We start from the raw sequence: 23,978 nt of genomic DNA on the forward strand, positions 1-23,978 counted from the left end.
CAATGATATAAAAAGCAGATATGTAAACACATCTTTATATTTCTTTCCAATTATTGATAGTTGTTACCAAATCATCTGTCCCTTTCATTTGCTTACAAAAATGTTGATACAACACTAACTGTCTCAATATAGTGTATACGGTATTGTGGATGATCTTTCACATATGCAGCCCTCGTGCACTAAACATCTAGTCGCATAAGTTCCACTTTTAAACTGGGTAGTGGGTATATCTACTAATAGAGCTATTCATAATAATTAGTATATTATATTAAGGTATGTACACACTTGTGTAGCATAATTTTTAATGTATTATAAATAATTACGATCACTCTAGTGTGAATAGGCCTTTAAATATTTTAAAATAGTTTTAATGTATTTTAAATTAAACTGTGGAATAATTTTGTTAATATATTTGAAAGTATTTTATTAAATGTAAGATTTATATTTAAGATAAATGGTGTTCAATCTCTTGCATGATGTAATGTTGCGTGTAAAAGGAGATATATAGAGGAACGCTTTTTGCCGTTCATCGGTTTTTAAAGTTTTAATAAAATGGCCGACATTTGCCGTCATATGGATTGAATTTAAAATAACAAAAAGAATTCTTCAAATTCATGCTTCACTTGGATTTTTTAAAATTGTGTATATGTGGTAGTGGGGGGAGGGAAGCATATAAATAGCAGAGCGGTGACGGACGGAGCTCACTCGGTGTTTGGCACTGGTCGGTATGACATCTCTCTCTGAGGGTGTCCTGTGGGGTGAAATACGTGTAGAGCAGATTAACATTGGTAGTTGTGTTTCCCATTGTTTGCCGCATGCGACCGCATGGACTTCCGCAAAGTAACGCCTGATTCTAATAGATTTTTAAAATTATTTTATATTTAATTGTTAATTAATAATTATATAATTTAAAATTATTAATGTTTTATAATTTTATTTCACTTATTATTTGAGAAGTATTTGGGTCCAGATGAAAGCCTTGATTTAAGCGTATTTTTTCAAATTTAAAATGTTTTTAAATACAAAGATGACTATCTTAGACTAGTGTTAGCCCAGCAGTGAGGAACTGAGGCTTGCGATCGTAGGTCGCGTGTTCGATTGGGATACAATTATGAGTGTATTATATAGGATTGCCACTGCTCACAAACATGTTTTCAGCGAACAGAAGCGCCCCCTACTATAATACCACACAGATCGACAACCCGATTGCAAATCGTGGCGATTATATGCCCCCCTATGGGGGAGGCCTGTGCTTTGAAGCAGGCTTCTGTCATTATTTTAATAGTATTTAAAAAGTCTTGATTATCAATTTAGTTAGACGTTTTAAAATGATTTTTTAAGTAAAAATGGCGCTAGATCAAAACATAGATCTTAGCTACAGTTTTAGTTTAGATGCGAAAGAAACTAAATATAAAAGTTTTTGAAATGCGGAAATGCGTTTACAGTTTTATGAAATGTAAAGTTGAAATTGTCCAATGTAATTGTCTTGGTGTACAATAATCTATGCTAAATAAAATTTTCAAATAGACAGTAATTAGTGTGTAAGAATAATTGATATATATGTAATATTGTACTACATTAGATAATTAATGGATGTTTTGTACAGACATAAATGGTTTGAATATCGTCGTTTTTTATTTTACAACTAATATGTTCCTCCCTGTATGTTTACTGTTTTATTTGCGCGCCGGACCTAAGTTTCGGTGCTGAAATAAAGGAGCGGTTATCGATTGTGCAAATACGAATCCTTAACCCTTTCGCTGAGGAGCGCCTAAAAATGAATTACTCTCTTAGTAGCCGGCGCAATAGTAGATTGTACGAACGACACGTATTTGGTTATTTGACAAAATATCCTCACAGGCAGCGTATACAGCTATCGCATTGGTAATAAACATTAATGACCATCATCATGCAATTATTGACACTAATGTAAAACGAATGTACGGTGCCAGAAGGCGATGTTCGCTGTGAGAGTGTCTATAGCCGACCGCCAGAAGGCGCTGTCTCGCTCGCACAGTACATACAGACCTATGTAGGTTCACTCACCCACGAGTTGTACTACTCAAAATGTATATATAGCGGCAAAATAACAGAATCAAGTAAATCTAGTTCACGGACCCTTTCGCTTTATGAACTCAGTACCGATGAAGCTGTAAAAGTCTTAGGGCTAACGGTATTAACATGTTTAGAAATAATAGAAGCAAGTAAGAGTTCTTACAGGCATGCTAAAAAGCTTATTTTGAATAGGTCACCTGTGATCTCAACCGCCTCATAGCGAATTCTACGCGCTACTCCCCGGGCGCCTTCAAAAACCAAGTAAGGCGTTCTAAATATATCATTACGGATCCTATCGCAGGGTTGTCACAGCCCAGTCATAACACCACACGCTTCAGATACTAGCAAATCTGCAAGCGCAAATACACCCACAGTATTAACAACTCCACTGAGGTCCGCTCACGGCACGAAAAAATGCGTGCGTTGTGAAAAATACACAACATTCCATCGTCCGATATGCAAATGGCGGGGGCCTTTCAATTAATAATAGGAAAAATAAACTAAAAATACGAATAAGAACAACGTAGTATTGTATTAAAAAAGTCAAACCAAAAAATAAGAAAACTGTGATCAAATGACACTTGTTTTAACAGCTCTTAATAGATACCGGACTGTTTGTATTTCGTGCGAAAGAGATCACGCTCTACGAAACCGATATTAGCCGATTGTCTCTTTCCAAAAGTCGATGTGCACTATTTATCGTCAGGTACTGTAGTTTATTTTGCAGTTTGCTTCCAAGACCACACAGCAACAAGACAATGTCACCGTGTCAACAAAGTAGTATTTGTATTAAAAAAGTCAAACCCAAAAATAAGAAAACTGTGATTTAAAAAAATAGGATAGGTAATAAAATAAAGAATAAAAGAAACGTACCTAGCCACTCAAGAGTAATAAGATGATGGAAAGAAGGCGATGAAAGCAAGAAGGAATGAAAGAATAAAATGATAGATATTGTGAATTAAAAAAGGTAAGAAGAATGAAAGTGAGTGAAGAATAAAGATAAAAATTAAATAACTTATTTGTAAACAAAGACCCTGATCCTAACAAATTAGGGGTACGAGAGGCCACCAATAGCGGGGGCCAAAAAAAAAAGGCGGGGGCTGCCCGATCCTGTCGTGGCGAACAGTGAGTTCACGAATCCTTCCGCTCCGCGAACTCATATCAGACGAAGCTGTAAAAGAGAAGCAAAAAAAGAAGCGTAGTAACAAACCTGAAGAGTCAAGAACCAAATCGATTAGTAACAATCGACTAGTAATATTGAACTAAGTGTTTCTTATACGTTCGACGAACTTTTGCTCAACGACCTATTTTCAGACTCAATGAAACATTTGATGGCGCAAAACATGGAAGGTAAGTGATCTCCTGCACGGTCTCCAATGAGTCATTCATCATCAAAACTGTCAATGATAAGGCTGTAAATAAATGTTCGCTAAATACCGACATACATGGCGAAGTCGATCGTCTCTCTAAACCACTATCTTTAGTTTAGAAATGAGATTCGCGGTTTAGTAAACAACCATTACATGTAGATTCAAATACGACAGATATAAGCTAATACAAAATGATCAGTTCCCTTTTCAACCTAATCTGCCAGGTTTAGTTGTATACTTTTGTCTGGACTGAAAGTCAGGGGTAACAGGAGAAGCAGAAAATATCTATACATATTATAAATTTACGATCTCCTACCAATTGTATACGACAAGAGAAGAATGAAAAGTTAAATTTTATAGAGGTTAAAATGAACCTGCCTTCCCCTATAGTTGTATGATTCATTTAAAGCGCCCACAACAAACTCGGACTGTTTTTATTGTGGTCACTTTCTACATTTAATACTGCACAGAGCAATTAATTTCAAACATTTATTAAAACCTAGAAGAAAGCAAACGGAATAGTCGATGCGTTTAGAGAATAGCCAATGCAACAAACAAGATGTTTTAAAAGACACCCCCACAACGGACTGTCAGATATCTTTGTGATATATTATAAAGTTGTGTTCCCTAATGTGAGGGCGACGCCTCACAGAGAGGCAAATTTATAGGGATCAGTTCAGATCAGACTCGACAGAAGTTCAATCTTTTCGGTTTAATATAAAAATTATATGTTACATGGTGGGATGTGACATGGCTCAAAAAGATTGGTAAATACTGTTCTAATTGCAAATAGTTATATAATTTTATATAAATAGCATAACGTTCTGAACTGTAATTCCTATTTCTTTACCCAGAGCTACCAAATCTCCGGAGTCGACAGCATGCACCGCCAAGCGTAGCATAGTACGTCTACCTACAGGCAGGTGACCTCGATAAAGTTGAAAGACTGGATACAAGCCATTTCCTATCGATCCTATAGAAATTATATATGAGAGGCCTTTGTCCAGTAGAGAAAGTTCTTCGGCTAAAATGATGATAATGATGACTGAAGGTCTAAGTTTGAATATTGTAACAGTGTCGTATCAAAGAGAGCTCAATAACTCTATCTAGAGAACTAGTTTAATAATAAACTAATAATGGTTAATTAAATTGTAATAGTTCTAATTTCGGCCACGCAATTGCAAGTGGTGCGCATTCGCTGCTGTTAAATTATGATATAATGTAGAATTATTCTCTTTTCGAACTGAACCACCCAACGCAATACACGCTCAACTACCAAATTCAAATCTTTTATTTCGGTTACATCGTTCATTATGATGGGCACCCACCCATCATCATCATATCAGCCGATTGACGCCCATGGTTAGGAATAGGCTTCCCACAAAGATCGTAAAGAACAGGCTTTGGGCTGCCCGCATTCGGCGACTTCACACTAAAGAATTTTATTTCAATTCGAATAAAACGGTAGTGTTCACGCTCGTCAAATCATGTTACCGCATTAATTCAAAATTCGAAAGCAGATTTGAACTCCGACGCCGTCAGTGACGCGCCAACTGCTGTTGCGTTAGGTTGTGTACATTGTAGCAACACACCATCTTGATAAATATTTCATTTTTATTTTCAACTTGATCAAGCGTTAACTATACTTTGCTCGCTAATAGAGTGTGGAATAATATACCTACTCTCAAAATACCATTCATATATAAAATAAAATATTTGCTGTGTCATTTTCTTCTAGAAGTAAATAAATATATATATGGCCTAGGAGCCGGCGACGCCCAGACCTTCGTTATATTATAAAAGCTGATAATATATAGGTATAAGCAAACTCAAGTATTTAATGGAATCAGGCGTTACTTCGCGGAAGTCTATCCTAAGTAAGAAAAGGACCAATATTTAGCCACTTCCGCACATGCAGTGGTAGTCGTGCAATGAAATGCACCGCCCGCCGGCCCGCTGAAAAATGCGCATGCGGCAAACAATGCGAATCACACAACCGCCACCACCAAATCACTCAACACGTGTTTCACCCCTCCACGGGGCATCTTCAGGAGCCATGTTACACCGATTACACAGAGTGACTACTCTGTGTTTGGCACTGCATGTGCGGAAGTGGTTAAATATTGGTCCTTTTCTTACATAAGCAAACTCAAGCTATACAACCTGGGTCGCGATGGCTTTGGCAGGTAACAGGTAGTAAAGGTGAGTAAAATTATGTTACAAATTTGTGATAATATAAAACTTAGTTTTCATTTATTTTACTTTACAAACATATTAGAAACCGCGTCGTCTATTGGCGGACACTTAGGACGGTAACAACCTCTTTCCAAACACCCTCACAGTCTAATTATTTATAAATATACTTACGTCATATCATAAAATCTGACTTTTATATATGTTATTCAGAAAACTATACGAATAATGTTTTCACAATCCACACAGCCCACTTTAGCTCCACAAATGGCACGTGCTGTGTCAGGATAGTTCCTCACTCTCACTCTACTTTTAATTTCTTCTCTACTTCTAATCCACCGTAATAGAACACTCGGTTAACAAAGGTCACATAAATAGCGTACCGTTCGAAACGCGCGAATGTAAGAATCCTTTATGACAGGGCTTCTTAAACTTTTGTCATTCACGACCCCATTTATGATTGCGAGTTTCTTGACGACCCCATACAAATATAAAAGAAAAATAAATTAATATTTTTTGATGGTGTATTTATTAGGTAACAATATATATATATACATATGAAAATATATAGTTTTAGAATTTTGAAACGTACAAAAATCTAAAATTAAAAAGTGCACAAGAAATTATAAAATTTTATTTATATTAGTTTAAAACCTACAAGAAATGCGCGTGTCTAGACACTGCAAGTCCACTGTATTCCGCCAACTCTAGTGATGTTATAAAATAGTATATAAAAATATTTGACATAAAAATCTCTCGACCCCAGAATTTTGCCACGCGACCCCATTTGGGTTCGCGACCTATAGTTTAAGAAGCCCTGCTTTATGATATCACGTGTCAGAAAAGGGTTTATTTCAAAATGCCATTTGCACTCAAAATACTCGTATATATACTAATTATTTCCGCAACATTCCGTAACAACGGAAACACTATACTATACATATAATTCACACTTCAACACTGTTTCAACCACACATGGTGACTTGTCAACTATCGCTTGTTATCGCTGACGAGGTGTCAGACGACCTAACTCCCCGTCTTCCACGAGACCGCTTGTTAAATACTGCTGGCAGGTAAATTCTAGAATGTTCGACAGCGGGCTGGGTGGTGAGGTAAATAAACAATACAGCCACCAGAAAGAGCCTCTGTTGTAGTAAAACGTACAATAAAGCGAGATGCACAATAGGGTCCGGAAAACTCCTTTGCCTTATTTACACCATCTTTCTGCTTCGCGCCGTCAGCCCCGACTGGCCCGTTCATTCGTCATCGGTCATCTGCGATCTCCTTTGTATATTATTATCTAACCTTTAAATGCATGACTTTTATTTATACTTTAAAAATATATACATCTTGCAGATAAGTACACTACAATGCAGAGAAAAATAAAAAAAACATGTATAATATTTTTAATGCTTATTTATTAAATAAACCTCATGTTGCAGTTATACAACAATATGTATTTACTTTTAAGTGGGGTACTGGTACTGGGGTTGCAGTATTTCTTCATTATGCATTTAAGGGTTAAGCGGAAATTACAATATAATTCCTGCCGGTGTAAAAGTCGTGTAATTTTGTCAATAAAAGCATTTCGTTTTTAACAGCCATTACGCTTATTTCGGATATAATAGTTAATTAACCTTCATACAGATATTAGCGATATATAAAAAAAATATCACACGATGTTCCATTTTCTAACATAAACGTCATTTACGTACATTTACAATCCAAAACAAAATTCTCGCTTCTCAAAAATAATGTAAATTTTATTTATGTTTTAATACAAACAAAATTAAATTATCAGTGCTGCTTTTATAAATATAGTAAAACAATGGGAACCTTGAGATATTATAATCAATTCAAAAACATTAATAATATTTTTGCTCTGAGCACATATAATGGGCCCGTCGCCAGTGGAATTGGTAATGTATAATTTGTCATTTGATTTGTAACAAAATTAATATATTTTAAATATCTTTATCCAAGTAGGCATTTATATACGCTTTTAAATCATCTATTATTTTAACACTAAGTAAGATACCACCGGAATGTTGATCTAGTAAGAGCCGGTTAGAAACTCAACAGTTCATCTTTCAAAAAGAATTTTAAAAATTTTTCATATGTAAATTATAATAACAATCATGTCATCATGTATCCCGGGATTTATTTAATATTATACTTTAAATTTAAGATTAAATACTAGAAAAAGCAAGATTTATGATATCTTTTGTAACTTTATTATATATGCGTACACTCAGACTGACGAAGGATTTGGTTAATTAGACGAAATTTAGATTTTATAAGTTTATTTTTATTTCTTGCATTTATCAAGTATCCGCCACTTTTTTTTAAATAAAGGCCGAAAGTTTCTCGTGTTGCGACCACGAGTTGCCCCATTAGGTGGAACGAGGCGACATAGTTATGATCACGGGAGTCGCTAGAAGCCAGCAGCACAGGAGATCATCCTGGCAATCTTTATAGGAGGCTTTTCAGTGGGATTGACAGTGGGATGCATCGACTAAAATGAAGAAGAATCAAACTAATTACAATGTCTCGATTCATAATGGGGGATTATTTGTTTACCTAAAGCGAATTAACAACAAAAACATTATATTAACAATGATTATATGTTCTTGTTGACTAGTATTTGTTCTAATAGACTCAGGCGATACCTTGTCCATCCTAAGTAAGAAAGGGACTATTATAGTTACTTCCGCTATGCAGCAGTAGTCGTGCAATAAAGTGCACCGCCCGCCAGCCCGCTGATAAATGCGCGTGCGGTAAACAATGTGAAACATAACTACCACCGTTAATTTACTCTATACATGTTTCACCCCTCCACGGGGCATCATCAGGAGATATTAGACCGACCGTTGCAAAACACCGAGTGAGCTGGTGGTAGTTGTGTGAAGTAGCTATATATTAGTCCCTTTCTTAATTAACATTTGTTCATTATAAACACACGACTGAGTCGATTATCAAATATCATTTCAGTCATAAGATGTCCACTACTGGACACGGGTCTTCCATGAGGAAGGTCTGCATCCAGTGTCTACCGACGACCTTAATGATTCTGTCATCTGTCCGTCTTGGTGCACCTCTTATGCTACCCATTGTTTCCTATACTACTTCTTAATAACTGTTATCCGTCTTTGAGTTTTGTAGTTGATACCGTATGCACTGTTCCAGGCTGTGTCAGGAAGTATTCGAAAGATAAGGACAGCTGTTGCAAGGATGTTTCCCAAACCGAAGGCAGGACCGTGGAGCCTTGGCCCAAGACGTCAATGTGGCCATGCAATTACCCGGAAGAACCGCAACCTCCTAATTACGATCCTTACAGGATCAAGTCCCCTGAAGTTGTAGTACCACCGCTACCTCCGAGCAATGCCAAGGTAAAGAATAATGTACTTTTGGGTATATAAGTCGTGAGGTTTCGTTGATTTTTTGACCTTAATGATATCTATAGATTATTAAAAGCATTTTTAGTTAAAGTAGAAACATTAGCATATAATGTCATTATGCCTTAAACTAGTGCGTTAGACGAAATCAGAACCCTTGCGTCGAATTAAATATCTAATGAAATCCAGCATGTGCTTTCTTCATCAGCGAACCGGATTCGTGTTCGTGCAGTCCGACAATCAGAATCAAAATCCGGGCTTCTATCAGCCCGGGTATACCCACCCGCACCCGACACACCCCCAGCAAGAGATTCAGCAAAGGAAGCTACAAGACGAGATGGAGAAAGAGGAGAAATCCGGATTTTTCGGAAAGCTGAAAGACATCTTTGGATGGAGGAAAAAGGACAAGAGCGAAGGGGAAACATCCATGATCGGTAACAATTGCCAATAGGGCGAGGAGTAATAAAACAAACTTGAGAATACAACTTTGAACAGCTTAACAAATGGTACAGCATTATGTAGTCATGTTTCGTCCAACGCACTAAAGCAGGTATCGTTGTCATTTCAAATCTGATTTCTTTGGCAGGAAGCTCCTTGCGAAGATGTGCACAATAAAGAGAAGGTAAAGACAGACTATTTTGGCTTCAACATGCCCTCCGCTACTGTCCAGAACCTATTCCACAAGTCCCATATCGTACATCCAGACAATTGGAAGCGGAAATCTTTGGATAAGTCGCTGAAATTGGACAACGAGGTGGGGCAGGAAGTTATACCGCGACTGGGTTACCACGGGAGAAATAAATACAAGTACGCTTTCCACGAGCCGTGGAACCCACTCGACAGACTGTCGCTTCTAGCGCAAGCGGAGAAACATGAATGTTTGGATCAGGACACGAAGAAACTGGATGAGCCTTTATCTAGACGAACTGCTGACAATCAAACTGCATAATGTGATCATACGGCGGGGGTTCTGATTTCGTTTATATCGTTTAACAATAAATTATTCTGCACCGTATACCATTATTTGATTTATTTACCACACGATTCTATAATTGTATTAGGATCCATGTTAACACAACGGTAGAGTAGTAATGTAATCATCTTTAACCCTTAGTAGCCTGATTTATGAATATTTTTTTTTTTTAATATTACTGTGTTTGCTTGAGGGTCTAGATGAAGGGAAAAATAGTTTTTTTTTAATATTGTTGGAAAGAATATTATACAACAGTAAAATACGTACAGCCAACCTATATAAAAAAACTAATAGTAATGTGAACATTCGGTTTAAAAGATCGGTGGCGAAATTGAAACTAGGTTATTAAGGGTTAATAATAAATGTTACTATTATACGCATCAAACTGTTGCTATGTAAGTTAAGGTGTTTGAGAAGAATAGGAAATATTATACGCAATCTTTGAACATATTTAAAAAGACATACGAAAGTTATTACAAATGTATCCATTCATTTAATAATAATGTCTAACCAAAATGCTGGTATAAATTGATCTATCGCTACAATTACTGTTACAAGGTAGTGTATGCTATAAAAGTTTGGTTTGTTTACTGGGTGTATACCGCTATGGGAGATAGAATTAGTTTCAGGTAGTGTAAACTACCTTTAATAGGCAAATATTAGTTAATTGAGATGCGGCCGGGCGGGTGACGACAGTCCGTCTACCGTTCATGCGTGTACATATGCTGACTCCATAAAATGTATATGTCCCTGCAATAGTCTTATACGATCGTTGATCTAAAAAGAAAAATTATTGTTCCTGGGATGTTGAAGGTTTATGACATAAGAGAGTGAACCAGTTTTTCTTCATTTGTTACAAAAATTAAGCAGTTAACGTAACTGTTTATGGTGGACAGTCCCACTACGTCGGACTGTCCTGTCCGCGGCGGCAACGTGCGCGCCCTAGCGCATTGACGTAAGCCAGCGGCCCGGATCCCCGGTCGCTCGGCGCGCGCGTCTCGCTCACTCTGGGTCCGGCCGCACATCAGCGCACACGCAAGCGCGCCGCAATAAACTCTCGTTCCGACACGCCTACCTTTGTATAGTGGTTGTGTGAACAATAAATTAGGATTTTCTCAATAGCATCCGTTTATCTCATTTCACCACCACATTGGTGACCCCAACGTGATGAAAGTAACAAGAAATAATTATAATAAGTACAAATATGTAAGGTAAATTTACCTTACTTTAATTTTAAAGTTACACATTAAGACGTAGCTCGAAGGATTGCTCATTTAAAGTGACAATGGATGGGGAATATTGCTCGTGCCTTTGTGGCCGGTGGATATCGCGTGGGTATGCTGTACATTAGATGAAACGACGACTTAGTCAAGGTAGCCGGATGCGTGTGGGTAGTCGCAGGACCAGATATTGTTGGGGATTGTTGGAGCAGGTTGCCATCAGCGTCTGTCAGACGATGGATCATAAGTTGGTGATGATGATGATGATGATGGTTGTCACATCGCTATTTACTATCTATCAGATCTATGATTCTTTATCTGTTAATTCATTCCTTTTCTTTTATTTCTTTATTCTTTCTGAGATAAGTCTGATCCAAATCAGTTTGTTTTTTATTTAATATCTTCTTTATTATAAGTATATATGTTATACACATATGTATGTATGTTTTGTACACGTTAAATACACATTATTTATACTTCTACCTTTTCCATACTATGGTTATTTGTAAGAAATTGTCAAGGGTGATAAGACCGCCCGTTGTACTCTTTTGTTTACTTTCGTATTATGAAACTGTTTAAATGTATTATGGCGTGTACAATAAAGAATATTAAATGAAGAAATAGAATAATTATAATAAGCGCTGAGCAAGTTTCGAGAACGTTCGATAAAATAAGACATGATAATTTTGATGATATGAGCAAAATTATATGAAAATCTGTTACCGTCATCATCAAAAATAGATGCCGAGTTTGTAATCTCTTTTAGCTGATGGTGCAATTTGAATAATAGTTGAAGCTTCTTATTCGACATGCCCACTTTGAAGAAAACTGATGCAATAGACCACGCGCTTTGAGGAACATCGACACAATGGAGTGTCGGAACCTTTTGTGTCTCCTGTGGGTTTACATATAAGCCTGGAATATTCCTTCGGATCACTTTACACTAAATAGTTTTACTTCAATTAGGATAGAACAAAACCTCTACTCTGAAAGTGTATATTGAATTCAGAAGTATTTGAAAATATATATTGTACCCAAATCCTTGCAGCCCATGTTGGAGTGCGCCCGTACGAAGGGTCCCTGCTCCGTGAGACCAGTTCCTGATCCTCCGCCTTGCCCGCCACCACCACCTCCACCCTTCCCCTGGATCTACGTCTGGAGTTTGGCATCATTTCTCGGCATCACGGGTTTGGTGAGGAAATTAAAAAAAATCTTTAGTTAAATTTTTTGATATTTTGTTAAATTGCCAAAATATATCATATACACCTATCCCCCGATTTACACGGTACTTGTTTTACACGTTTTCGCTTTTTACATGGTTATCCAAATAAGTTTTTTTTTTGTTTTAATAACCGATTTAATTAACATCTCTCATAATGTAAATATTTCTGCTTCAAACGTTGAATCGGCACAAATAACTTCGAGTGATGAAAGTGAATTTGAACCTGCGAATTCGAAAAAAAGAATGAGAGTAATTTTTGACAGTGATAAAGGGTAATAAAACACCTTTGGTTTTATTTTTGTTCTTCTGTTTCATGTATTGTAATTAAATAAAAAAAGTGTTTCCGTAATATATTAAATATTTTAACTCATCAATTTTTATTTCTGTGTACATCTAAAAAAATTGAAAAAAATCACAACTGTTAAATAGCAAAATTATGCATTTTCTGCAAGCTTTTCGATTTACACGGTTTTGAAATTTTTAATTTTCGATTTACATGTTTTTTCAGGGACGTATCTACCGTGTAAATCGGGGGATAGGTGTATGTATTGTTTATTATTTATGAAACTATTGATTTTTGATGATGGTATACTATTAAGCTTTACAAGTGTTAAACAATCACTATGTATATTCTTTTTAATTTATTATCCCTTGTGTTTTGGATCCGCGTGCCCAGAGTCCAAACAAGTTGTAAAAGCCAGAAAAGCTAATGGCATCTAGTATCAAACAAATACAGCCACGCAGACGATTGTCGTTGCTAAAATTACACCTTTTTGCAGATTTACAAATTGTATCTATGGAAAGAGGAACGTGATAAGCAGGGAGAAAATGTACCTATTTGTAAGTGGTTTCATTTTATAACAGTTTTAATCAAAAATACTTATATCACTGTCAGCACTCGATCCTTCTGAACTTGAAGATAACTTTTCTTCATGAGCTCCATGCGAATACACCTCTTCATCACTATAATATTCCTCAGAACATTCCGAGTCATAATCATCACTTTGTCGACGCTTTTTAGCACGAGACGTTGAAAAAATCGGTTTGATTTTACTTTTAGAGGACCCAGCCTTACTGTCCATTTTGAAGTAATTTGACGTCTGTGCAATCCTGTGTACAAAGCAATACCATACTGTAAGAATGAATCCAATACACGTTTTCGTAAGTTGACGATGTTACAAGAGTGGCCGCGCAAAAAACCACCACTCGCCACAAGCGCCGGCGTTTTACTGACTAATACAAAATGAACGGGAAACTCGCTCGGATCCGAGTGGGAGGCACTGCTACTACGGCCCCGCCCCACTCGGAACCGAGTGATGGGCACTGAATGTGTTAAAATCTCAATTGAAGTGTCTCAATAGTTAACTATTTTACATACTGTATACAATTATAATGGTGTTATGGCTACAAGAATTAATAAAATACAATGCTTGACTAACTTGAGGCTATATAAACGACATTTTGTATTTCAAATTCTGGGGCAGTATAATAGTTAATTACGAAGATACAGTAAATACCTGTTCACTTTGACCTTGAAAAAACTTGCGTAAAAATTCTCGGAAAATCAGAAAGTTTTTAGATTGTTCCACACTCGGACTGTGAGGATCAGAAACCTTGAGTCAAAACGCTTGGTACGGCTCCGAGGAAACTCCACAGTGTAAGGGTGTAGACTATAGTGATTTTCAGCAATATGAATATACGATGAATTATGATAATTATACAAGTAATTAACAAAAATAAAAGTTAAAGAAAATTAATACAAATGTAAATAGAAAATAAGAAATGTTAATGTGATATGTGATATAATGTGATATTAATGTGAAGCGGAAAAACAATGTAAATAAACAGAAATAAAATTACAAAATGTTAATGTGTAACGAGAGAGGAATGAAAGGTATATGGAAGAAAACCGAATGAAAGATCTTAAGACGTATAAATGAAGAGTAAGAAAATAAAAAAAATTGTGAAAAACTAAATAAATTAAAACAAAAAGTCCCTGTGCCACACTAGATAGGGGGTACGAGAGCTCACAATAGCGGGGGCCATATAAAAAAAATATAAATAAATGTGCCTGTCAATAAGACATAAGCTTATTCTAATGATTATTCCAAGGGCGACCACGAAGAGTTATTAAACGACCATATCACGAGAAGGACTTGCCACCATGTGTTCAGTATCTGATCGTGGGCGCTGGAGCAGCAGCTTGGGCGGCGTACAACTCCATCATAGAGCACGATAAGAATGCTAAGGTTGGTAAACAAGTTTCCAGTACGATAGATTTATGATCTAATAACATTGTGATTTTAGAAATTTCAAGAATTTTCCAGAAAATTCTAGCAGGTTTTCTCAAGATTTGGGATTACCATTGGACACTTGTCAACCATAGTTCATGCCACACTGCTGGGTATAGGCATCCTCCATAGTTTTTGAGTAGTACCAGCTGGAAGCAGCCTGTATCCAACGTTTTCCAATTACCTTTATCAGCTCGTCTTTACTTTAGAACCTTAAGGCTTCATCGGCCATTTGTTCTATGTGCTATGAGGCTTTCACACAGCCACTCCAACTTGTCAATCCGCTGGTCTTATTGGACAATATCTAAAATTAATTTATATTTTATTTCTCAGGTATTTCTCATATCAAAAGAAGACTGTTTGCCTTATCAACGACCGCCCATGTCGAAGTACATGTGGTGGAATCCGGACCCACCTGACTTGCAAAACCTTTATTATATTCAGGACTGGAAGAAAAAGACGTATGTATAAATATATTCTGCTATTGACATGTATTTTAAGGAACCTGACTCCTTGAAGATGATGATATCACATTGGTGAAAGCTTTGTTAGTGATCTAGGATCTTGACTAGAATCTAAGATTGTCGCAAGAAGTTTAACATGGTATCGTATAGGGGGATATACCATGATCGCCAGACTTGGCAAGCGAGTTTGCTTTTCAGAAGACGCTGCTGCTCCTCTTGAAACCTGGATATAAATCCAGGGAATATTTTTGTCCATTTTCAGCATGTATATGGCGGAGTGTCGTAACTTCATGGATCCGGTGAAGTTCTACCGGAAGAAGACAGGTCCGGCGGTGTCAATCGCAACCGGTTGGTGCGTGCTCCGTGTGGACGCTGATAGCCACGTGGTATACATCAAGACCCTGTGCGGAGAGCAGCCAATGTACTATGAGCGTTGCCTTCTGGCTCCAGGTGGGTAATTTCTCTAGGTGGTGAAGTATGAATAGGTCTATATGGTAAAAGGAACATTTGTCAAACAGTTGCATGTGTTCTTGACCAAAAAAGCTATGTATCTCTTGGTTATCGAGGTCCTGCAAAATAAAAACAGGTCAAACAGAGTTGGTTCAAGTCTTTCTCAAAGAGATCGGATCAGAAATGAAGAGTGACGTATACCGACATGCCCAGCGGATTGAAAAATTTAAGTGTCAGCAGGCAGACCACATAGCGCGCAGGACAAATGGCCATTGAGGATTTAAGATCATGGAGTGGAAACTATACACCACCTAGCACACCATAAGACTTTCACTCATAAGGACAGATGATTTTGTTGAATCAACCGGTCCTATTGGAAATTTTCGGAGGTCATCTATGTCCAGTAAGGACATTCCTTGGCATTAGTGATGATGATGATGACAAATATTCTCTGATATACCAGATCGACAAAAATTTCACAAGGTTTTGGAAATTTTACACAGTGGTTTAACTATGCTGATGTTATAGCTGTGAAATACTACCAGTGTGCCGAAAATCCGTGATCCCGTACCATGTAAGTTGATAAATATTAGACACAGTTCAGCGGATTGTCAAGTTGAAGTGGCAGCGGAAATGCCACATATGATGCAGAACCTCCACAGAGGCCTACAAATGATAAGCACAGTGTAGAATGTCCACCTACACGATGGCGAGACGACATAGTTATGGTCGTCATAAGATGCTAGATCCTTGGATCTTACGAGCACATGTCCAGCATATTATAGAATATTCTAGCATATCCTAGCATATTCTAGCATATCCTTGCATATTCTAGCATATTATAGCATATCCTAGAATATTCTAGCATATTCTAGCATGTTATAGCATATTCTTGCATATTATAGCATATTCTAGAATAATCTAGCATATTCTAGCATATTCTAGAATATTCTAGCATATTCCAGTATACTCTAGCATATTCTAGAATAATCTAGCCTATTCTAGCAGGTTAATTTTTACTCAGGGTCGAAGCCAAAGACGCTATCGATGTTCAAGTCAGCTCCGAAGGCGGTCCGTGAGCGTGTATGTTCGTTGCGCACCATCAGAGACTTGGAGATCGCATATCGCAGTGTTAAGGCAGCGAAACGCGTTGTGGTTATCGGCTCTGGACCTCTCGGCTGCGAGCTGGCCTGGTACCTGGGAAGGATGAGTGAGTTGGAAACCTTTACGAACATATATATACAACATATATAATAGCAAAAAATAAACTGAACATCAAGTTATAAATTATTGTTTTCCGAGATAGTTCAACGAAAAAGAATATTTAAAAAAAAAAGCTTTTTCCTTCTTAAAAATCTAACTTGAATGTATGCATATGTGGAAGTTTAATAGTTAATGAAATCAGGCATTACGTTGCGGAAGTCCATCCTAAGAAAGAAAAGGACCAATATTTAGCCACTTCCGCACATGCAGAGGTAGTCGTGCAACAAAGTGCACCGCCCGCCAGCCCGCTGATAAATGCGTATGCGGCAAACAATGCAACTACACAACCGCCACTTTCAAATCACATATAGCTTGCTATACATTAATCAATTACTCTTTATAGAGAATAATTTTAACACGGTCTATTCAGTAATTTATCCTGTTATAGCTAGATCGACAATTGTTTCGCTTTAAGTATATGTCTATTACAGATAAGTTGGACAAGGACCTTGACCCTGAAAAGGAGCCCATTGAGATTATTCACATTTACAAGGACAAGGGTATCCTGGCTGGTATTTTGCCGGAGTACCTGGGCGAGTGGGCCGCCGAGAAGATCAAGAAAGAGGGCGTTACAGTCAAACCAAAGAGTGAGAGATATTTTTAATGCTAAAGGTTGTCACACTAGTGAAGGTTGTATACAAGCTGAATTGCTGAAATAAAACATGAGACTTTCCTTTGTAAGTCGCTATTCTTGCTATGTTTTATTAAAGTTTTATTATAGGTGAATGAAATTGTGATTTAAAAACATCTTTATATATTTATATATATTTTTTATATAGACATTTCGTGTCGCTTCGCAGTTTTGCATGTTCGTTTGTTCTCTCAGTCTATTGTTACATATTATTTTACTATCACGTAGTTTTGTAAAATTATAATTAAATTACCTTCATCATTTTCATTTATTTAACCCGTTTATTCAGTCCACACGCTCGCCAACAGTGTTTAAAAGAAAAAAATAAGGTTATTAAAATATTGATCATTGCTTCTTAATGTGTGTAATAAAATGTATTGTATGTAAATAAAAACATTACTGATTATACTAGGAAGTATGATATATAGAATAAGTAAGAAAAGGACCAATATTTAGCCACTTCCGCACATGCAGTGGTAGTCGTGCAATAAAATGCACCGCCCGCCAGCTCGCTGATAAATGCGTATGCGGCAAACAATGCGAATCACACAACCGCCACCGTCAAATTACTCAACACGTCTTTCACCCCTCCACGGGGCATCTTCAGGAGTTATGTTACATCGATTAGTGCGAAAACCAGAGTATAGAAAATAAATTCTGTATATATGGGACTCGATTTTTAAAAGCTTCTTTTGTTATATTTAAAGAAAGTGTTAGAGAACTTTTGTGTGCTATTATAATCGCCAATTGGCTGGCAAGTTGGCGATCGCAGTGTGGTCGTACGTAGAGGGCGCTGCTGCCCATATTCTGGAAACTTGTTCATGACCAGTGGTAATCTAATATATAAAATTCTCGTGTCACGGTGTTCGAACTTGAATTCCTCCGAAACGGCTTGACCGATTTTTACCAAATTTTACATGCGTGTTCAGTATGTCTGAGAATCGGCTACTATCTATTTTCCATACCCCTAAGTGATAAGGGTGGTCCACCCCTTAATTTTATTTTTATTTTTTTTAGACAATTTTTTGGTTTTTATTTTATTATGATACAGCATACAAAAATACATACAAACCTAAATTTTCATCCCTCTACGATCAACCCTTATCTTACATTTGTAATTAAAAACTTTAATTTTTTTGCAAAACAACGTTTGCGGGATCAGCTAGTTATATATAAATAATGCACGAAGCTCCCTGCATTTACCCGCTTCTTTAATTAAGTCGTCTGTCTACCTAGTAGGGGTTTACCCACGCCGCGTCTACCTGCTCATGGTGATGAATAAAGAACTTTTCAGCCAGAAACCCTATCCGTAGCGTTGGTGACCTTAGTTAGGCAGATCTGCTTATTTCTGGACATACCTCTGTCGATTGATCTCTGGGTGACCTCGAAACTTGAAGGGCCCACCGTAAGTGACTATTAATATAATTATAATGAAGCTTCTTATATCAAAAGTCATGCGAGAAAGAGTCTCAGGTTGTATGTCTCAGTCTAGAAGAGAAAGGTCATTTAATTTTCTTTTTCAGCTCAAGTTTACGACGCGTACCAGTCTCAAGATGGCCGCCTGGAGCTGACGCTGTCTGATGGAAGCTCTGTTATCGCTGACTACGTACGATTCTGCTTCAATCATATATTCATTTTTTTATATTCACACTGCTGAGATACAGTCTCTGGGAAAAAGGTCAGGTCCATTATAAGGGCCTGGTATAGATTGGTGGATCGTTGCTCAGTTCTGAACTTTATTTGTATGAAAAGGACTAATATTTAGCCACTTCCGCTGAAACATAACTCCTGAAGATGCGGTGCACTTTGTTGCACGACTACCACTGCATGTGCGGAAGTGACTAAATATTGGTCCTTTTCTTACTTAAGATGGACTCCCGCAAGGTAACGCCTGATTGCATTAAATATTTATTTGTATTACCATCATCATCATTTCAACCATAGCAAGTCCTGTCCTGTCCAGTCCTGTTGGACGTAGGTCTCCTCATAGGACTCCAAAAGGACCTGTTGGAAGCGGTCTGCATTCAGCGTCTTCCGATGACTTTGGAATGATCGTTTGTCCACCTTGTGGGCGGACGTTGTACGCTTTGCTTGTTGGATCATGGTCTCCAACTATGATACCCCATCGTCGCGTTATGTGGGTTTTTAATTGTATAAATCCCACTACGGGTAATGAAATACCCCCAGGCCCAAAGTAAGGCATAGTTCTCCCACATAGATATCTACGGAGAATATACCAATACCTCCACGCTTGATGGGCTGGAGATCGCATGTGGTATTATCATACGCAAAAGACGATGCTGTTCCATCCCCTGGAAACTTGTATGTGGGCAGTCAATTCTATATAATTGACGCAAAAATTGTTAATTAAATGAGATTGCATCGCAAATCAAACGCGTGACCTAAGATTGCAAATTCTCTCATCCTCTACCACTAGGCTATGTGTTGTAGATATAAAACAATAAAGATGATTATATCTTTGACTTTTGTATCAGGCTTTCGTGGCGGTGGGTTCAGAGCCACGGATGGACTTGGCGGAGCCCTCATATTTGGAGGTCGATGAGGTCAATGGTGGCTTCTTGGTCAACACCGAGTTGGAAGCCAGGACTCACCTTTACGTTGTGAGTTATCAGCTTATTATAGTTTCGCTTTCGATTTTTTTGTTTTAGTTTTGAGATAGGTTCAAAGATGCTCGCTAACCACGAGGCTCAGGGGCTAAAGAGCGAGGTAACCTTCGAACAACAGACACCCTCGGGCTGTATATCAGCATCCATCACACGGTGGTTGCAATATCACGTCACACACGTGCGTGTATATACGGACGAGACTCAAGATGCGATCGCAAGATTCATCGATGTGGCGAATACGGCAACTAAACAGATACTGGCGCACAACCTGAGGATGGCAATATGGAGTAAAGTTGAGGGAGTGGTCGTAAACTGTAAGGTTAAGACGGAACATTGTTTGCAGATAGATCTCTGTAAACCAACATCCACATGTATTGGTGAACGAGAGTTCCTTGAAAATGGGAGCCATAATAAAGACCAGATAAAGGCTTCCACCAGACATTTCCAATAGGTTGTCAAGTTTGTATCCAGAATCTTCTAGCGACGTAAATAAGGTTGTATCCTTGCAGGTAGACGATCTACCTAATGCGACCAAAAAATTGATTTACTTCATTAGAAAAATTCTTGTATCTAAATCTAGAAATCTGTTACTGTCTGCCTTATTCTTGTCTGTTTTGTATAGGCAGGGGACGCGGCGAGTTTCTTCTCCCAGTGGAAGGATACCCGGATCCGCATGGATCATTACCTCAACGCGCAGGAGCAGGGTTTTGTGGCCGGAGCCAATATGACCGGATACTGGACGGCCTGCAACATGGAGCCCCACTATTGGGTTCGGCTAGAAGACGAGCTACAGATGGAGGTAAGCTGCAGATTCTGTATACGTAAACTGGATTTGGTCTTTTCCTTCTCTCCTTCTTTCATCTGGCTTTTAAATGGGGTTGGGGGGGGGGCTGGGTTGACACTATTGTATTCCTTACATGTCTGGTCTAAGACGTGCACTATAGATGAGCGCTGTGTACACGTATATGCAACTCCAGCACAAAATTAACTCGTGTAATGTGATCAAAAAGTAAAGTTAATTTGTTTATTCTTCCAAATCAATTTTATCTTCAAAGTAATCCCAGTCCAATGAAAAGCATCTGTGCCAACACTTTTTAAATGATAAATGCATGCTGATAAATGCACGTACGGCAAACAATGCGAATGCGAATTACACAACTACCACCGTTTAATCACTCAACACGTGTTTCACCCCTCCACGGGGCATCCTCAGGAATAATGTTACACCGATTACTGCCCAACACAGAGTCTATGACTCATATACTCTGTGTTTGGCACTAATCGGTGAGGTAAACGTGTTGAGTTATTAAACGGTGGTTTGTGTAATTCGCATTGTTTGCCGCATGCGCATTTATCAGCGGGCTGGCGGGCGGTACACTTTGTTGTACGACTACTGCTGCATGGCACAAGTAGCTGTCCTTTTCTTACTTAGCATTGACTTCCGCAAAATAACGCCTGAATCCATTAGAGTCCTACCAATTTTAAATGACAATTTCACATTACTTTTTAATAGTATGCATGTACACACATGTATGTGTGTTTATGTGTGTGTTGACAAATCACCTTGTAACAAATTAGGTCGTGGGCGAAGTCGGCGCATGTATGCCCACTATTGGTATCTTCAAGCAGTGTACAAGCGACGAGACAGCGAAGAAGGTGCAGTCCACCGACAACGGCAGCGGTGACCGACCCTGCTATAAAAAGTATACCTTGAATTTATTATCTATTTATTCGTTTATTGCACACAAATAAATAAATAAATGAAATATTTATCCGGGAGGAATAAAAATGAATAATAAGTAGAAATGAAACCCCAAGCGACAAAACGGGAATGTCTCAGCCAATTCTGATTTTTTTCATATTTTCCCAATATTTTCTTTAGACACGTGAAACGATTTTTGAAATAAATAGTAAAAAATGTGTTTATTTTCCGATATAGACTACGTATTAAAACACTTTTCGTCTGATATACCATGAATAAAACATTCAGATAGGTAAATTCCAAATTTAAGATCAGAGATCACTCGCTGAATTAAACAAGGATGGGTTGTCAATGTGTTGGCAATGATGACATATGGAGACCGGCTACATGGTTGTTACCATATCCCGGCTCCAGGGACCTCAGAAGACTCAAGGTCATAGACAGCAATGGAGAGGTCTATTCTCGGAGGTTCGCTGCAAGATTGAATGAAGAAAGAACCGAAGGGACGTAGCTTAAAGAATCATTCGTCTGAAATGGCAGCCGTACGGGCCGTAAGATTCTCGAGCGGCGACTCGAATGTTATGATTTTGTTTTTATCACCAGGTCGGATGAGTACCAGAACAGATATCTTCGCGGGATGCTGATGTATATGAGAGACGATACCGTGGTGGGGTTTGTGTTTTGGAACATGCCTCCCATTGAAGACCGCGCTGCAGTTGCAACAGAGGTAAGAGTACAAGGAAAACCTATTTGACATAGAATTCAAAAGGTTACTCTATTATTATAATTTTTACTTCCGCGACTTTTAAATAAAAGTCATGTGTAAACGCATCTTTACAATTGTTGACGCCCACAACATAAATTTAATCCTTTGTCATTTTAAAAATAGTTCATCGATTTCTGGACATAGACCTCCATGGATTTCCAAAAGAACCTCTTGGAAGCGATCTGCATCTAGCCTCTTTCGACGGTTTTAACAACTCAAATTGAAAAACCACTGTATTACAGTCAGTTACTTTATGTTACGTGACAATCTTTTTACGCTTAACATTCTGTGACAGATTTTGCGAGCGAAACCCTCCTACAAGGATATTGATTTGTTAGCTGAGCTTCTAGGTTTCGTCGATACCCAGTGCTTCTACAAGAAGGAAGAGGAGTTGGTTGATAAGGGACCCTGTATAGAGAAGTAAGTTATTCGAATGACCAAAGCACTTTGCTCTTTTAAATGATAAATAGAGAAGGATCTTGAACGACTAAGTTCCTCGATTAAATTCTCTTGGATATTCCTGGGTGTAATACACCTCATAACATTTGACATATATGTGTGTGTATATATATATATATATATATATATATATATATAGAGAGAGAGAGAGATCGTAGTATTTCCACTGCTGATAGACAAGTTTACAGAAGATGAACAGCATCATCCTCTGCGTACCATTACTGCGATCGCCAACTTCGTTTGCCAGCGGAGCGATTGTTGTATATCTTTCTATAGATATCCTTAAGGTGATGCCTGGGCTTTTAGATAGGTCTCTATGAGGTGAATCGACGATCTCTCCTTCTGAATTGACTAAATTAAACCATTTGGCAAGTGTTTAGTGAAATGTAATTAAAAGATAAGTCAGGGGAACTTCTATACTCTTTTTTATATTTTCTTACAATTATAAATTCATTAACAGCTTGTAAATTCGTTTAAATACGTTTTTTAAAATAATTAAAATTTCTTTTACAGTTGGAAAACATTTTAGAATTTATCGTCGGAGCACATTAATATATTGATATTTAATAAAGTGTATTTATTCTGTTAATTGTTTTATTATTTTATCATTTAACACTTTTGCTGGTGACTGTCAAGTCGATTCGGTGACGAACGGCTTTAAAATATAGAAATTGTTATTGTAAATATAAATTGTTGTTGTAGATATAAATTTTGTCAAAGATAAAGTCAAAATAGATTTATTATATGAAATCATTACAATAATTAATAATCTCTAGCTAATACAAATGCAATGTAAACTTTGTTTGTAAAGCGCCATATATAGAGAAGAACTAACAAGAAACTCTTAAGTAAGAAAGGGACTAATATATAGCTACTTCCGCTATGCAGCACTAGTCA

At 37.6% G+C, this 23,978-nt stretch overlaps 1 protein-coding gene across 1 annotated transcript; it reads left to right on the plus strand.

Moving 5' to 3' along the window:
• Window positions 1-7,373: 7,373 nt before the first annotated feature.
• LOC137923771 (apoptosis-inducing factor 1, mitochondrial-like) lies at window positions 7,374-23,046 on the plus strand. Its single transcript, XM_068767039.1, has 15 exons — window positions 7,374-7,537; window positions 8,805-9,007; window positions 12,255-12,398; window positions 13,208-13,268; window positions 14,541-14,677; window positions 15,053-15,180; window positions 15,446-15,633; window positions 16,658-16,843; window positions 17,328-17,483; window positions 19,051-19,133; window positions 20,023-20,148; window positions 20,777-20,953; window positions 21,733-21,857; window positions 22,460-22,583; window positions 22,918-23,046. Exons 1-15 carry the CDS (start codon window positions 7,447-7,449, stop codon window positions 23,044-23,046), a joined length of 2,058 nt encoding a protein of 685 aa, XP_068623140.1. The 5' UTR covers window positions 7,374-7,446.
• Window positions 23,047-23,978: the final 932 nt, after the last annotated feature.

Source organism: Battus philenor, unplaced genomic scaffold, assembly GCF_028537555.1.
Source record: "Battus philenor isolate CCGP_79_NKW_IND1 unplaced genomic scaffold, ilBatPhil1.0.hap1 SCAF_22, whole genome shotgun sequence".
In the NCBI taxonomy this organism is placed as follows: Eukaryota; Metazoa; Arthropoda; class Insecta; order Lepidoptera; family Papilionidae; genus Battus; species Battus philenor.